Below are 16,998 nucleotides of genomic sequence, written 5' to 3'. Positions count from 1 at the left end.
AAGGGCTCTCACCAAGCTCCCTGAACTTCATGCCTTTCTGCCTGAAGTGGGAGCGGGTGTGGTCTGGGTTGTTGGTCACGGTTGGTCCTGAAAGCCTATGGAGTATGTGCCCCTGGAGTGGCAGTCCAGGGGTGCCAAAAAATCAATGTGAGTGAGAGTCACTTTGGTTTGAGGCACCACGGTCACTGCACCATAGAACACGCATTTTTAGCACCTGCCTCTTGGGCCGGGCCTTTTGGCTAGGACCAGAGGAATTTTTTATTCCTGGCCGGAGGGCCTGGTCATTGTTTTACACAATGGTCACTTTTTCACTCTCCTCTTCACTTATTCCTTCCCCACTTTATTTTATTTATTAAGCCTATGTTTGTCACTTTTTGTATTTTTATGTTTGTACACGGTTTGTTGCACTGTGTGATGAGTAGGGTTGCAAGTCCTCGGGCCAGCCCTGAAAGTCTTGGGAGGGAGTGGATAATAGGCCTTTTGGCTTGGTTCACCCTCTCTCTCATGGGGTCTCCCTTCGGGGGAGCCTCACCTAGTACTTGGGTGGGTCTGTTTCGGCAGGCCCTCCAGAGAACCGGGTCCGTCTGATTTTTTTCGGAAGAGTAAGACACTGCATGCTCAGAAACGAATACATTACAATAAAAACATTTACATCACTTCCCAAGTTGTAAAATATATATATATATATATATAATTTTTTTTTTTTTTTTTTTGCTCTTTTTTTTTGCTCTTATTAAGAGATGACCTACAACCTCTAAATACTTGAGGGGTGTGTGTCACAGGTGCGTTTAGTGCAAAAAGTGACAATAAAAGTGCAGAAAATAAATATTTGTATATTCACAAAAAAATCCTACTGTGTAAACTTCCTAACCGCTTATATATAATATATATTATGTTTAAACGAAAATAAAATAAACACAATCCTGTGCAAAACCTGGACTTTTTTTTTTTTTTTTTTTTTTTTTTTTACACCAGGGTTTAAGGATAGTATATGCATATTTCTGAACCCAGTTTCACAGCAACAATATACACCAGTCATATATGTTGGATTTTTTTTTTGCACAGAAATGTCACTTTGAATTGCAGGTTTTGCACAGGATTGTGTTTATTTTATTTTCGTTTGAACATAACAATATATATTTTATATATAAGCGGTTAGGAAGTTTACACAACAGGATTTTTTGTGAATATACAAATATTTTTTTTCTGCACTTTTACTGTCACTTTTTGCACTAAATGCACCTGTGACGCACACCCCTCAAGTTTTTAGAGGCTGTAGGGTCACCTCCTAATTAGAGCAACGCCATACCTAGCCCCTCTTTTTCACATTTAAATTTTAGTCATACATTTAGGCCAAAATGTATTCGGCCACATGTCTTTGGTAAAAAAAAAAAAGTCAATAAGCGTATATTTATTGGTTTGCGCAAAAGTTATAGTGTCTACAAACTAGGGTACATTTTCAGGAATTTATGCAGCTTTTAGTTTGACTGCCTATCTCATTTCTTGAGGTGCTAAAATGGCAGGGCAGTACAACCCCCCCCCCACACGAAGTTGTCACTAAATGATATATTGCTCACACATGGCATAGTTATATGTGGAATTGCACCCCAAAATACATTCTGCTGCTTCTCCTGAGTATAGGGATAGCTCATGTGTGAGACTTTTTGAGAGCCTAGCCGTGTACAGGACCACGAAAACCAATCGCTGCCTTGAAGATTTCTAAGGGTTCACTCCTTACTACTTATCACAGTTTTGAAGGCCATAAAATGCCAAGATAGCACAGAATTCCCCCAAATGACCCCATTTTGGAAAGTAGACACCCCAAGCTATTTGATGAGAGGCATGTTGAGTCCTTGGAATATTTTATATTTTGCCACAAGTTGCGGGAAAATGAAAAAAAAATTTTTTTTTTGCACAAAGTTATCACTAAATGATCTATTGCTCAAACATGCAATGGGCATTACACCCCAAAATACATTCTGCTGCTTCTCCTGAGTACGGGGATACAACATGTGTGAGACTTTTTGGGAGCCTAACCCCAAAAACCAATCACCGCCTATAGGCATTCTAAGGGCATAAAATGGTGATTTTCAATTCCTCGCTACCTATTACAGTTTCGGAGGCCATGAAATGACAAGATAGCACAATCCCCCCCCCCCCCCCCCCCCATGACCCCATTTTGGAAAGAAGACACTTCAAGCTATTTGCTGAGAGGCATGTGGAGTCCCTGGAATATTTTATATTTTGCCACAAGTTTTCAGGAAAATTACTATTTATTTTTTTTTTACACAATATTGTCACTAATTGATATATTGCTCACACATGGCATGGTTATATGTGGAATTACACCCCCAAATACATTCTGCTTCTCCTGAGTACGGGGATACCACATGTGTGGAACTTTTTAGCAATCTAACCGCGTACAATGAGGTCATTTGGGGGGGTTTTGTGCTATCTGGACATTTCAGGGCCTCCATAACTGTGATAGGTAGTGAGGAGTAAAATCACAATTTTTTATGCCTTTTAGAAAGCCTGAAGGCGGTGCTTGGTTTTTGGGGTCCTGTACTTGGCTAGGCTCCCAAAAAGTCTCACACATGAGGTATCCCTGTACACAGGAGAAGCAGCAGAATATATTTTGGGGTGTAATTCCACATATAACCATGCCATGTTTGAACAATATATCATTTAGTGACAACTTTGTGCAAAAAAAAAAAAAAAAAAAAGTGTAATTTTCCCAAAACTTGTGACAAAATATTCCATGGACTCAACATGCCTATCAGCAAATAGCTTGGGGTGTCTACTTTCCAAAAAGGGTCATTTTGGGGGGGTCCTGGCATTTATGCACAACATTCAGAAGCTTATGTCACACATCACCCACTCCTCTAACCACTTGAAGACAAAGCCATTTCTGACACTTTTTGTTTACATGAAAACTTTTTTTTTTTTGCAAGAAAATTATTTTGAACCCCCAAACATTATATATTTTTTTAAAGCAAAGGCCCTACAGATTAAAATGGTGAGTGTTGCAATTTTTTTTTCACACAGTATTTGCATAGCGATTTTTCAAACGCAATTTTTTTGGAAAAAGCACTTTTTTTTATTGTAATGCACTAAAACACACTATATTGCCCAAATGTTTGATGAAATAAAGATGTTCTTATGCCGAGAACATGGATACCAAATGGCGACAAACTACATACATTTTTAAAAGCATTTAAAAGCCTTTACAGGTTACTATTTTAGATTTACAGAGGCGGTCTACTGCTAAAATTACTGCCCTCGATCTGACCTTCGCGGTGATGCCTCACATGCATGGTGCAGTTGCTGCTCACATATGATACCAGACCGATGCTTGCGTCGCCTTTGCGCGTGAGCACGGGGGGGACAGGGGTGTTTTTTGTTTTTTTGCTTTTTTATTATATTGTTTAACTGTTTTTTTCATTTTTTTTTTTTTTTTTTTTTTTTTTTTTTGTTATCTCAGGGAGTGTAAATATCCCCTATGATAGCAATAGGTAGTGACAGGTACTCCTTTTTTTTTTTTGAAAAAATTGGGGTCTATTAGACCCTAGATCTCTCCTCTGCCCTCAAAGCATCTGACCACACTAAGATCGGTGTGATAAAATGCTTTGCCAGTTTCCCAATGGCGCTGTTTATATCCGACGAAACCAAAAGTCACAAAATACTCGTAGTTTCCGGTTTCTTAGGCCATAGAGATGATTGGAGCCATTCTGGTCTCTGATCAGCTCTATGGTCAGCTGGCTGAACCACCTGCTGCATTCTTGGGTTCCCTGTTGGGACAGGAGAGCCCGAGAAAACCATGGAAGACGGTGTGGGGGGGGGGGGGGCATTCCCTCTCAACTGCTTATAAAAGAGGCTAATTAGCCACTAGGTTTGCTTTTATATGAAAGCCGACCGCTGGCTGAAAAGAATGATACCAAGATGATACCTAAACCTGCAGGCATCATTCTGGTATAACCACTCAAGTCAGCAACATACCAGTACGTTGCTGGTCCTTGTTGGGCATACATTGTAATGTTCTTTTTTTCATGCAGCCTGTGGGCTGAACAAAAGGAGATTGATCGGTGGGTATGCCCACCATTAGAATACCGCCCTTCATCCACCCACTTCTAATAATGGGCATACATGCACCATTATTTTTAAGTGTGGTGGTGAAATCACCTCCGACAGCGCTGGAGTCACGGCTTTACGTATCGTGGGAGCAAACGCTGTTGCTGTCAAGATAAATAAACCCGTGCTGCAGCTGAATGGTGTACCTGCTAAGGAAATGATGGTTAACAATAAAACAAAGTAACATTACAGTATAACAATAAGACTTGCCATACCTACAAAGCAAATACAATAAAACATAGTAAAAATAAAACATTGAAATCTGCAATCTGTGCCTAAAAAAATATAAGCCAAAGCATGGGGGGGCTATCTGCCCCTAATGTTAGGAGCAAATTGCTCCTCCACCCCTGCCCCCAAGCTTCGGCAAATATGCTCTTTTTTTTTTAACTGTGGTGGTGAAATCACCTCCAACAGCTCTAGAGTCACGGCTTTATGTATTGAGGGAGCAAACGCTGTTGCTGTCAAGATAAATAAACCCGTGCTGCAGCTGAATGGCGTACCTGCTATAGCAAATACAATAAAACCGAGAGAGAACGGTAGATATAGAATAGTGAGTGGACAGAAGAGAGAGAACAATAGAGGGAGAGAAGAAAAATACAACCACAACTATTTTTGGATTTTTTATTTTGTATATTTTTTTTCACTTTTATAAAAACTGTAAAAAACTGTAAACTGAACGTTACAGATTGGGGTCTCTCAAAATGTGATGGCCATGACCCTGTGTTAGTGTGCCTAGGACTGTGTGGTGCTGTACCCCACGCTAATACCCAACTAGTGTGTGGTAGCATTTAAACATTCACCAATGTAAAGACCAGGTTGGTCAGGACAGGAGAGGACAATAAAAGCGGGTGTCACGCCTAAATCCGTGTTTGCTGCAGACACAACATCTTCTTTCGGGATGTTCTTTGGGTAGGGGTACCAGGGAGGACATGAGGAAAATGCCTCTCATGCAGCCGGCTCACTGCATTTGCGTTGGGAAGTTGGGCAAGAGCGCTGTCTGGAAACAGAAGAGCTCTGACGACCCCTTCCTGGAATTTAAGGAAGGATCCAGTCCGTCCTGAAGCTTTGTATAGCACAAAAGCATTCAGCAAAGCCAATTGAAATAAATAAACAGACACTTTTTTGTACCAACGTCTGGCCTTACGGGCATTTGGGTATGGCGCCACTAACTGGTTGTTGAGGTCCACCCCTCCCATTTTAAGGTTGTATTCGTGGACACAGAGGGGTTTCTCCACACCAGTCACCGTAGGAATTTGGAATGCCGTGTCTGCGTGAAGCGAGGACAGAAAGAAAACATTCCGTGAATCCCTCCACTTCACTGCTAACAAATTATTACACTTCAAGCAGGCTCTCTCCCCCGTCTAAGTCGAGATTCTACAAGCCGTTGTGGGAAGCCCTGGCGATTAGGTCGCACGGTGCCACGTGCGCCAATTCCATAATCAAAAAGGTGACTAAAAAGTGGCACGCTCGTGTAATAATTGTCCACGTACAAGTGGTATACCTTTCCGAATAAGGGTGACACCAAGTTCCACACTATCTTACCAGCGCTCCCTATGTAGCCTGGGTAGCTCTACATGACTATCTTTTCCCTCGTAAACCATAAAACTATATGTAAAGCCTGTGGCCCTGTCACAGAGCTTATATATCTTGACCCCGTATCGGGCACGCTTGCTGGGAAGATACTGTTTGATAGCCAAGCGGCCAGAAAACTTAATCAGAGACTCATCAACGCAGACAACTTGATCGGGAGTAAACAAGGCCGCAAAACGTTGGTTCAAGTGGTTTACGATGGGCAGAATTTTGTAGCCGATCAAATCCAGGGTTACCCCGAGGACGACAGAGTTCATTGTCATTGAAGTGCATGAACCGCAAGATCTGCTCGTATCGTGTCCTGGTCATGGAGGCAGAGAACACGGGCGTATGGTGAATTGGGTCAGTGGACCAATATGACCGCAACTCACTCTTTTTAGTTACGCCCATGAGGGGGATAGGCCCAGGAAGATCTTAAATTCGGAGACCGTAATAGGTCTCCAGTCTCTCTGGCAAGGGTCAGCTGGGGATTAGTGGCGATGAATTGACCAGTATATAAATTGCTTTGGTCCACAATAGATCTATAGAGATCTTCTGTGAAAAACAGCAAATAAAAATCAAGTGACGTAAAATCAACTGTTTCCACCTGAATTCCAGCGGGACACCACTTATGCTTGCCACCTCGCCAGCTTGAACTGCTTTTATGGGACTCGCCACGTCACCAAGTTTTACTGCAGTGCTGGATGTATGACCAGGATGTACGACCAGGTGCTTGCCAGTTCACCAGAAGGATGAGCAACGCTAGTACTGGCTCTCTGCTCCATACGAGGGATCTGCGGTTCTTGCACCTCAACGACAGCAGAAGAAGATCGGGGTCTGGTATGCCTGACCTTAGCAGGGACCACAACTCCATCGTCAGAGCTATCTGTCAGGGTGCTGCTGCTGTCTACAGGTTCATATTCTGAGCCTGAATCTGACAGATGAGTGACTTCCTCTTCACTATCTGTCATGCTCAGAAACGTGTAGGCCTCTTCACTACTGTATCTTTTGATTTGACATTTTGGTCTCTAAATTTACTGGTACAGTAGTGAGACTCACAGGTAAAAAAGCTCCTGACTGTTGGCGACTGATTCAAACGCTACCAAAAAAACTGTTAGCGTTCGCAGGGATCAGGCCTGACTCTGCGAACACTGCAGATATGTGTTTAGTGTTTTGTAAGTGACAGTGATCGATTGATACTGCACTTGGCTGGGCTGGACGGAGGGGCTAAATGCAGGTGCTAGCAGGTATCTGGGCTGATTCTGCTAACACTGCCTTTTTGGGAACCCTAAACTGCTGGGGACGCTAATGTAGAGCTGATCAGATATCGATCCGTTCAGACACTATACTACTAAGGGGGGCGTATGGTGCGTGGGTGTCAGCGCTACTGGCACTAATCTGACGCTGCCTGGGGCGACGCAGACGCTAAATCCTAACTTATATCACCCGCCGTGTGATACTGTGATCACAGGTGACGGGGTAATCAAGAGGTTAAGCCTTTATTGGGGGGTATTGGGGGGGTCCCTAGACCTGTCTGGGCCTAAGACTGATTAACCTAATACTGATTTTTGTCACTAATGACACCAGTACAGCGATCAAAAAAAATCTGATTGCTGTACTGACAGGTGGTGAAGGGGTTAACTGGGGGCTTGATCGGGGGGTGAATTGTGTGCCTACGTGACCTGGTGTCAGTGTAGTGTTGGTGCAACTCGCTGTTAGATGCTCTCTCCTCTCGGTCTGGAACGGAAAAGACCGACACGAGGAGAGATGACATCACTTCCCCTGTCAGTGTTTACAGTTACACAGACAGGGGAAGGATCTTACTCATCAGGACCAATCACCAGGTCTAGGCCAGATATCATTGGCCTGGACCTGGGGATTGATCAGTTCCGTATACCTACGTGGTTTTGCGCAGCCGGACCAACTTGCCACACTATAACTGCGACGGCTGGTCCGGAACTGGTTAAATTAAAATCGTACGTTCTGGTATGCGAGAATTTTTATTTTATCCCTTTTGGATAATTTTGCATAAATTGCCGTAATCAGCTATTGAAAGCTGTATGTACTGATGATCAGATTATTATAAGACCGATTGGAAAGCAGTATTTTTTGTCTGATTTTTTTTGATCGTGTGTACTCGGCATTAGTGTGTAACGTTGCTTACTCCAATTTACCAACTTTAAAGGTGGCAACGTATTGCTACACAATTACAGTTCTGTTTCTTTTCAGGTACAGCACTTGGGAACCAGAGGAGAACATTTTGGATGCGAGATTGGTGTCCGCATTTGAGGACAGGTCTGTAGCTCTAAAAAAAAAAAAAAATTGTGATTTAGGTTATATTGATACAAAAAATTTTGATTAATTGCAGGCTCTGCAGCATGTGGAAGTTAAGCCTTGTACACAATACTAGCTGGGTTGAATGGAAAAAAAAAGCCTGACAGCTCAGGTTGGAGCTACTATTGTGTTCTATCAGGGGATCGCCCGCCCTGGGGCCAGAACAATTCCGGTCAGCGCTCTCAGCCATTGGATTGAAGCGCTGAACAGAAGCCAGTCGACAGACATTTTTCAGTCATGACCCGGACCAGCTGCCGTACACACGAGCCTAATGTCAGCCAGTTTCTATTGAACCAGCTGATGCCGCCTGATAATTTAGCCCATGTGTATTAGGCTTTACTCCTACAGGTCACAGGATACCTTTTATAATGTGCATCATTTAAATCCCTATGATGATTGCACACTCACTCCCACTTGTAAAGCTGCAATCCATGAATACCCAAGGAGTTGTAAAGGCAGAAGGTTTTTATCTTAAAGTGGAGGGCCACCCTAAAAAAAAAAAAATTGCGTCAAAATGTTCCTAAAAAATCTGAAGAAAAAAAAATGAAAGAAATTTTTTTTTTTAACTTACCAGAAATGGCTGTTGCTAGGCAGATCGTCCTAATCTGCCACTTCCTACACCGCAGTGATCTTCAGTCTTCTCCTCCTCGCGTTGTCTTCTGGGGGATGGGGCGCACTGTGTTCTGGGAACTGTGTGTGTCCCACAACACAGCGCGCTCCATTCACAAAGCGTTGCGTGACTCGTGCATGCGCAGTAGGAAACGGGCAGTGAAGCCACAAGGCTCCACTGCCTGTTTCCCTTAATTCGAATGGTAGCTCCAGGACCCAAGAGCCGAGGGACGGGTCGGCCTCGGGCAGCCGACATCGCGGGCACCAGGGACAGGTAAGTCTGCTTATTAAAAGTCAGAAGCTACAGTGTTTGTAGCTGCTGACTTTTTTAATTTTTTTTTTTTTTTCAGCTGGCCCACCCCTTTAAAGCATTCTAGCCTTAAAGTGGTTGTAAACGCCCACAAAAAAACCCCAAAAAAACCTGCAAGACAAAGGCATAATGAGCTAGTATGCATAGCATACTAGCTCATTATGAAATACTCACCTTAGATCGAAGCCCTTGCAGCAGTCCCCGTACACTGCGCCGGCCGGCGTTATTGCTCCCTTAGTTATTTCCTGGTATCGTGGGGATCTGGCGCCGTGATTGGCCGGAGCCGCGATGATGTCACTCCCGCACATGTGAGCAGGAGCTGCCGGTAATGGCACGTCAGCTGACACAACGGCATGAATGAGCTGTTGCTTCAGTGCGCATGTGCCTGCACGATTTAGGAGATATCCACGGTAGCTACAGGTAAGCCTCGTTATCGGCTTACCTGTAGTAAAAAGTGGATTGTAAGGATTTACAACCACTTTAAGATGAAAAACCTTCAGTGTGCAGCAGCCTCCCCAGCACTCCCTAATACTTGCCTGAGCCCATCTCTGTCCAGCAATGTCCATGAGTCCCTCCGCCATCCGGGACTCTCCATCCTGATTGCAGCACCATTGGCTCCCACAACTGTCAAGCAAAGTCACTTAGCCAATTTGGAGAGAGAGGGGGCGGTGCCGCACGGCAGCTCTGTGTCTGAATGGACACAGGGAGCTGTGACTCGGCTCCGGTGCCCTCGTAGCAATCTGCTTGCTTTGAGGGCACTCGACAGGAGGGAGAGGCCAGGAGCAGCAAAGAGGGACATAAGAAGAGGAGGATCTGGGCTGCTCTGTGCAAAACGAACTGCATAGAGGAGTGAAGTATGACACGTTTGTTTTTTTTTTTAATGAAACTTTACAATCACTTTAACTTTTACAATATTTTATCTTTTATTCTAGGGAGAGAGAGAGGGAAATGTATGGACCAAAAAAAAGGGGCCCAAAACCGAAAACATTCCTTCTAAAGGTGAGCTAAATCAATCAACTTCACATTTTAAAGAGGAATTGCAGTCTGCTGACATAATTTGTAATAAAAACATCTTTGCCATTCTATAGCTTCCCTCCAACCACTTTGCATATTATTTTATATATACTGTGATTCTGTACTTGCCAAATATGCTGCAGAAATCTCCCTCCACTAAGTCCATTTTAACTGTGGACAGCTGAAGCTGCTGCCTGTTCACTTCCTGAATTTACACAGAGGCACACCTCCAGCTCTGCAGCTCTCATTGGCCCTCTTATGACTCATCCCCTCTTCCTTCCTAGCAAACTCTCACAAGAGTGAGAGAGAGAGAGAGTTGTGCAGGATGTCATTAGCCTAGGCTTTTTACCAGACAAGAAACAGGAAGTGGGCTGTATAAGGCATTTACTGGCAGAAAAAAAAAATGTTTTACTATCCAAAGTTAAAACAACAAGGGCAGAAGCTTTAATAGATGGCAAGATGAAAAAATGACTGAAGGTCTGCTTTAAGGGATTTTTACTGTATAATAAAGCATGTGTTTCTGTCGAGGGCAGCAGAGTAAAGGATCAGTTTTAAACACTTCTGGACCAAGCCCATTTCTGACACTTGTTTCTTACAAGTTAAAATCATTATTTTTTGCTAGAAAATTACTTGGAACCCCCAAACATTTATATAACATGGCGGTTGTTGCTATATTTTATGTCACACGGTATTTGTGCATCAGTCTTTCAAACGCAATTTTTTTTGGGGGGGAAATACACATTTTTGAATAAAAAAATTATAAACCAGTAAAGTTAGCCCAATTTGTTTTGCATATTGTGAAAGATGTTGTTACGCCGAGTAAATGGATACCCAACATGTTAAGCTTTTAAATTGCATGCACTTGTGGAATGGCGACAAACTACGGTACTTAAAAAATCTCCACAGGCGACATTTAAAATTTTTTACCGGTCCTGTTTAGACTTTGGGCATGATTCACACTTGTGCAGTTTGCATATTGCAGGTGCATTTTACGTTTTTTCAATACACATCTTTAAACCATTGAAGTCTATGGAACCAGAAAAAAAACCCTGGCCCTTTCCATAAAATTTACAGATGTGAACTACATCCTTAGGAAACCATATTAAATAGACTGTAGTGTGTTTCTGCAAAACTGAAAACGCACTAAAAAATACATAGGTGTGAACCAGGCCTTACAGAGGAGGTCTTTTGGTAGACTTATTGCTCTTGCTCGAACGATCGTGGTGATACCTCACATGTGTGATTTGAACACGATTTCATTTGTGGGTGCGACTTACATATGCGTTTGGTGTGCGAGCTCGCGAAAAGGTGGTGCTTTATTTTTTTTTTTTTTGTTTCTTTTTTATTTAACCTTGTCCCTTTTAAATTAAAAAAAAAAAATTGGATCACTTTTATTGCTGTCACAAGGAATGTAAACATCCCATGTGACAGTAGTAGGCAGTGACAGGTACTCTTTATGAAGGGATCGGGGGTCTACTGAAGGGATCAATGAAGGGATCAATGAGTCTAGTACATCAAAGGCCAACCTCCTGGGGGCTCATAGGAGAATGCTGCAATGAGCGGTGCCACCTGTGGATGCATAGTACGCATTGGTACGGCCCGTGTGAACAAGGCCGAAGTGTATTCTGTAAGCACTAAAGAGTAATCTTGGCCACATTATTGTTCTGGCATGTGCCATGGTTGCATTGCAGAATACACTGTATAGGAATATACTGTTGGAAAACACATAATGTTTGTACTGGATCACTGAAACTATTTTTATTGTTAAATGGTAAATAGTTTGTGATTACTAGATACTTGCACCAAGTAATACATTTTCTTCCTTTACAGGCTCAAGCTAAGGCAAATGCAAAGACCTATGAATTCCGAAAGGATTCTACTCGTGGTGTAAGAATTCCTTACCCTGGTCGTCCTTCTCAGCAAGTACCATCATCTAGGTCAAGGGAAGGGCTAAGGAGTGCCCCAAACTCTCCACAAGAGAGCACCGGGACAAATGATGATGTCTTTAAAGAGATATTAAGCAGGCCAGATAATGAAGGGGAGCGATTTACCTTACACTTTAAGAAAAAGAAACACCACCGTGGAAAGGGACTACATAAGGAAGATGCTCAATCCATAAGAATGTCTCCTACTAACCCTAGTAGTCAGGTTGGGCATGTGCCTGGTTCTACCAGGGTACATGAAGCAGGAGCACTAAAATATAACTCAACATACAGTGTCATACAGCTTGCAAGACGGCAGAACTCAGATCTAGGGTCAACAAGCCAGACCGATCTTTGTTTCTCACCTAAGGAACTTGGAGATGCACACACAAGACACAATCAAAAATCGAGTTATGATGGACATACACATAAGACAAATTTTAGAAGTGGTACTAAAAGTTCCACATCCCAAGAGACAATCATCCCAAAAAACAGGCACAACTCTGGATACCATCAGCAGGTATCTGATTTCTACAAGGATGCTTTGGTAACACATGGCGGAAAGCCCTCTCTTATTGCTCGTATTCCTGTGGCCAGAATACTTGGGGAACCAGAAGATGAGACTTGGAGACCCTCAGCAGATAACTTGGAGAAAGTAATAGTGACAGATGTGACTTCAAACTTTCTGACAGTGACAATAAAGGAAAGCAACACAGATGAAGGATTTTTTAAAGATAAAAGATGATCATATTTAATATATTTGTATATGTAGCATTCACAGAGTTAGGTGCTGTAGTATTTTATATGTATGTGTAAATATTATATACCCATACATTTTTCACAAGTACATAAACCTTTGTAAAATATATTGTAAAATAATTAAATAATTCCTTATATAAAGAGAACAGCGATGCTGTACCAAGAAAAAAAATATATACCATATATTTGGAGTTCAATCACCTATATAAACACACAGCATATTTTGCAATATTGAATACACACAAACCTATATAATACATACCTATAAAACAGTGTATCATGGTGGATACATTTTGCTTTTTTACGACACTGTTCATAAATAGACTCCTGTCAAAGTGAAAACAGTTCTCTGCAAAGAGATTTAAATTAAATACAACAATGGAGATCACCTGTATGTAATTAAGGGTGTGAAGTGACTAGTATAAATGCACATGTATCTGAAAGGTCAAAATTCTGATAAGTCCGTATCATGGTATAACCTACATTATGAAGATAACAGAAGGCTCTAAGCAACTGTGAAACCACTTCAGGGAATGGATGGTGACTGAAAATCCCTTGGAGTACAGTTATAACAAATATTAAGAAATGGAACGAGTTTGTCACAGTTGTAATCGGCTACAGGCTGACCACCAAAAGTGAGAGCTTGTGCAAGAGAGTAGTTGGTGAGAGAAGCACGCAAGTATTACAACTCTAACAACTCTAAAGGAGTTAAGCTGTCCCTGCTGAACCGGCCAGATTTTGATCAGTGTGTGGCAACCTCCTCCCAACAGAAGTCAATCTTTTGAACATTTTCTATAGAAGAAACATATTGGAAACATTTCCTTGATTTGCAGCCACTGATCAATGTATTCTGATAGCAGCCAGTGCTGCTGTCAGAATGCGCTTTCCAGGGGTTGATATTGTGGGGTTGGGGAGTCCTTTCATCCATTTTCTGTGTAGATGGAGGAATCTATTTTTTTTTCTTTCAACCCTCTGGCTTAAGTTAAAAGCTGACAGCTGAGATTTTAGATACTATGAATACAACTGTTGCCTGGGGGCTTTACTGGTTGCAGCTATAGTCATGGCCAAAAATATTGGCACCCATACATTTCTGTCAGAAAACTTCACTCAGAAAGTTGTTGCAATTACAAATGTTCAGCCAGTCTCATGTTTATTTCTTTTGTTTGTATTGGTATGACACAAAAAGGTGGAGAAACAAAAAGCCAAATCTGACATGCAAAACTCAAAAATGGACTGGACAAAATTATTGGCATCTTTTTCAAAATTGTATGAAATAATTGCAATTTAAGTTTGTGATGCTCTTGTAAGTCATATTTAAACTCACCTTTATCAATTATCTGGTGCTGACAATATAGAAATCACACCAGCAACCAGTTAAAATGATGAAAAATTGACTCAACCTTTCTGTTGTGTGTCTGTGTGCCACATAGAGTATGGAGAAGAGAAGGATCTGCAAGGAATTGTCTAAGGATTTGAGAACGAAAATAGCAGAAATGCATGGACAGTCTCAAGGTAACATGTCCAGCTCCAAAGATCTTAATGTTTCTGTGTCTATTGTGCATAACATTGTCAAGAAGTTTACAGCCCATGGCACTGTAGCTAATCTCTCTGGACGTGGACAAAAGAGAAAAATTGATCAAAGATTGCAACAAAGGATTGTTGGAATGGTGGATAAAGAACCTTGATCAACTCCCAGACAAATTCAAGCTGACCTTAAGGTACAGGGTACAACTGTGTCAACTCGCACTGCACATCACCATCTGAATGAAAAGGGACTCTGTTAGGAGACCCAGGAGGACACCACTGCTGACACAAACATAAAAAAGCCAGATTGGAGTTTGCCTAAACTTACCTGAGGAAGCCAAAATCCTTTTGGGAGAATGTGCTGTGGATAGACAAAACAAAATTACAGCTTTTTGGTAAAGACCATCAGTTGTACTGTTTTCAGAAAAAGAAATGCGGACTTTAAAGAAAAGAATGCAGTCTCCACAGTCAAACATGGTGGAGGTTTACTGATGTTTTGGGGTCGCTTTGCTGCTTTAGGCACTGGATATCTTGACTGTGTGCATTGCATTATGAAATTTGAGGACTACAAAAGAATTCTGGGGTGCAATGTAGGGCCCACTGTCAGCAAAGTTGAGTCTCTATCAGAGCTCATGGGTCTTCCAGCAGGACAATGACCCAAAGCACATGTCAATAAGCAGCTAGAAATGGTTTAAGACAAAGCGCTGGAGAGTACTGAACTGGCCAGCCATCAGTCCAGACCAAAATCCCATAGAGCACCTGTGGAGAGATCTCAAAACAGTTGGGAAAAGGAACCCTTCCAATCTGAGAGACCTGCAGCAGTTGGTGAAAGAGTGGTCCAAAATTCTAGTAGAGAGGTGTAAGAAACTCTTTGATGGTTACAGGAAGCAATTGATTTCAGTTATTTTTCTGCCAAGGGGTGTGCTACCAAATATTAAATTGAGGGTGCCAATAATTTTGTCCAGTCCATTTTTGTAGTTTTGTATGGAATGTGTCAGATTTGGCTTTTTGTTTCTTCACTTTTTTGTGTCCTACCAATACAAACCAAAGAAATAAACATGGGAATGCCTAAACATTTGTAATTACAACAATTTTCTGGGCGAAGTGGTGCATTGTCTGACAGAAATGCAGGGGTGCCAATATTTGTGGCCATGACTGTATATGGAAAGTGGGAAAAAGTCACTGTTCAGTAAAATTCTTATGACATTTCACCAACAGCTTGCCAGAAGGCACCTAGAAGCTCTAAAGGTAGTTGGAAGACGTTTCTATGGTCTAATGAGATGAAAAGTTTCTATGGTCTGATGAGATGAAAATTTAGCTTTTAGACAATAGGAATAAACACTGTTTGGCATAAACCAAACACCACGCATAATCCTAAACACACCATCCAAACTCTTTAAGCATAGCGGTGGCAATATGATCCTGTGAGGATGCCTCTCTGCATCAGGCCATGCAAGGCTTGTAAAGTTAAACTGAATACAGGAAAGCCCTGAAAGGAAACCTTGTACAGTCTACAAGAAACCTGAGCCTAGGAAGAAGATTCCAGTAAGGCAATGACCTTAATCATAAAGATCTATCTACTTATGGCTCAGAATGGCCAAGTCTGAGTTTATATCTCTATCTATCAAGAATCTGTGGCTGGATGTGCATAAAGTGGGGTACACACTATGAGAAAATCGGACGACAGTCGTCCAATTTTCCACAAAGGCATGTATCGTGATGTAACCGACAATGGTATTAACTTATGAAAATTCTCGAACGACAAAGGCAAATGTTTGTTCTTGTGTGTGATTTCTATGTTTGTTGCCGCCTTCTTCTGGATTGTTCTTTGCTTCTGATCATGCGTGTTTTTCTCTATTCAATAGTTTTCTTACGATAACTGTACACATTGAGTGAAAATCAAACATGTTCATGTACGATAAGATTTTTCTTACTTCATTTTTCATTTTTTTTTTTTTTTTCGAACAGTCGGAATCGGCTGTTGAAAACATTATACTAATGATCGGATAATCAACTGATCGTTCCTGGTATGAAAATTTTCTTCCAATTTTCTTAGTGTGTACCTCACTGAAGGCTCACCATCCCCACACAACCTAACAGAGCTGGAGCAGTTTTGTAAAGGGAATAGGGAAACGTCTAGATGTGTAGAGCTGATGGAGCCCCATCCACATTCGTGGCTGTAAGTGTAATCAACGCTTTTTTAAAAAAATCTAGTCCATCTGCAGCAATCTGGTTTTACTTTGACACACAAAAGTCTATTTCTCTTGATTAATTAAAAGAGAAAAACATTCCCATTTTGATTTCATGTTCTGCAATAAAATATGAAAACTTCCAAATAGATGAATCCTTTTTATAAGCACTACATATATATGTGTGTGTGTGTGTGTGTGTGTGTGTGTATGTTTGCTTTTTTTAACACTAATTTTTTCAGGACAGCATTTGAGCTTTTAAAAGTTTCTTTACTTTCCTTGTATTTGTAAAACCTGCCACATTGCATGAAATTATCTGACAGTCAGTCAGTCAGTCAGTCTTAAATAAAATATCAGTGTTAAAAAATGAAAAAATGGGAACACACACACTATAAAGGGCCTTTTGCATGATAGGCAACAGTCTCAACTGTTTTCTCATTCAAATCACAGGTACTTTAATTTATCACTTTTATTTTTGGTGTTTTAGATATTTAACTTTATTTGTCATTTTTGAAATGTCATTTTTAAACTCCTAATTTCATGTTTTTGAATGTTGTACAATGCCATGTTTCAAATATATGTAGTAACTTCCCCTTTTTTGATTTGCTATGGTTTGCGTTAAAATTTATTGTGGTATTGT

The 16,998-nt window shown here is 41.4% G+C and overlaps 1 protein-coding gene across 1 annotated transcript in view; it reads left to right on the top strand.

The window, feature by feature from the left end:
* CBX8 (chromobox 8) overlaps positions 1-16,998 on the top strand; it is a 131,195-nt gene extending 114,197 nt beyond the window's left edge. The window contains exons 3-5 of the mRNA XM_073608197.1: positions 7,927-7,992; positions 9,883-9,949; positions 11,795-16,998. Of these exons, the coding sequence (XP_073464298.1) occupies positions 7,927-7,992; positions 9,883-9,949; positions 11,795-12,631 (970 nt within the window). The 3' untranslated portion in view covers positions 12,632-16,998. The remainder of the gene's footprint in view (positions 1-7,926; positions 7,993-9,882; positions 9,950-11,794) is intronic.

Source organism: Aquarana catesbeiana, linkage group LG12, assembly GCF_042186555.1.
Source record: "Aquarana catesbeiana isolate 2022-GZ linkage group LG12, ASM4218655v1, whole genome shotgun sequence".
Taxonomy (NCBI): domain Eukaryota; kingdom Metazoa; phylum Chordata; class Amphibia; order Anura; family Ranidae; genus Aquarana; species Aquarana catesbeiana.
The sequence above is the reverse complement of the archived record's forward strand: the minus strand, read 5'-3'. Positions and strand labels throughout refer to the sequence as shown.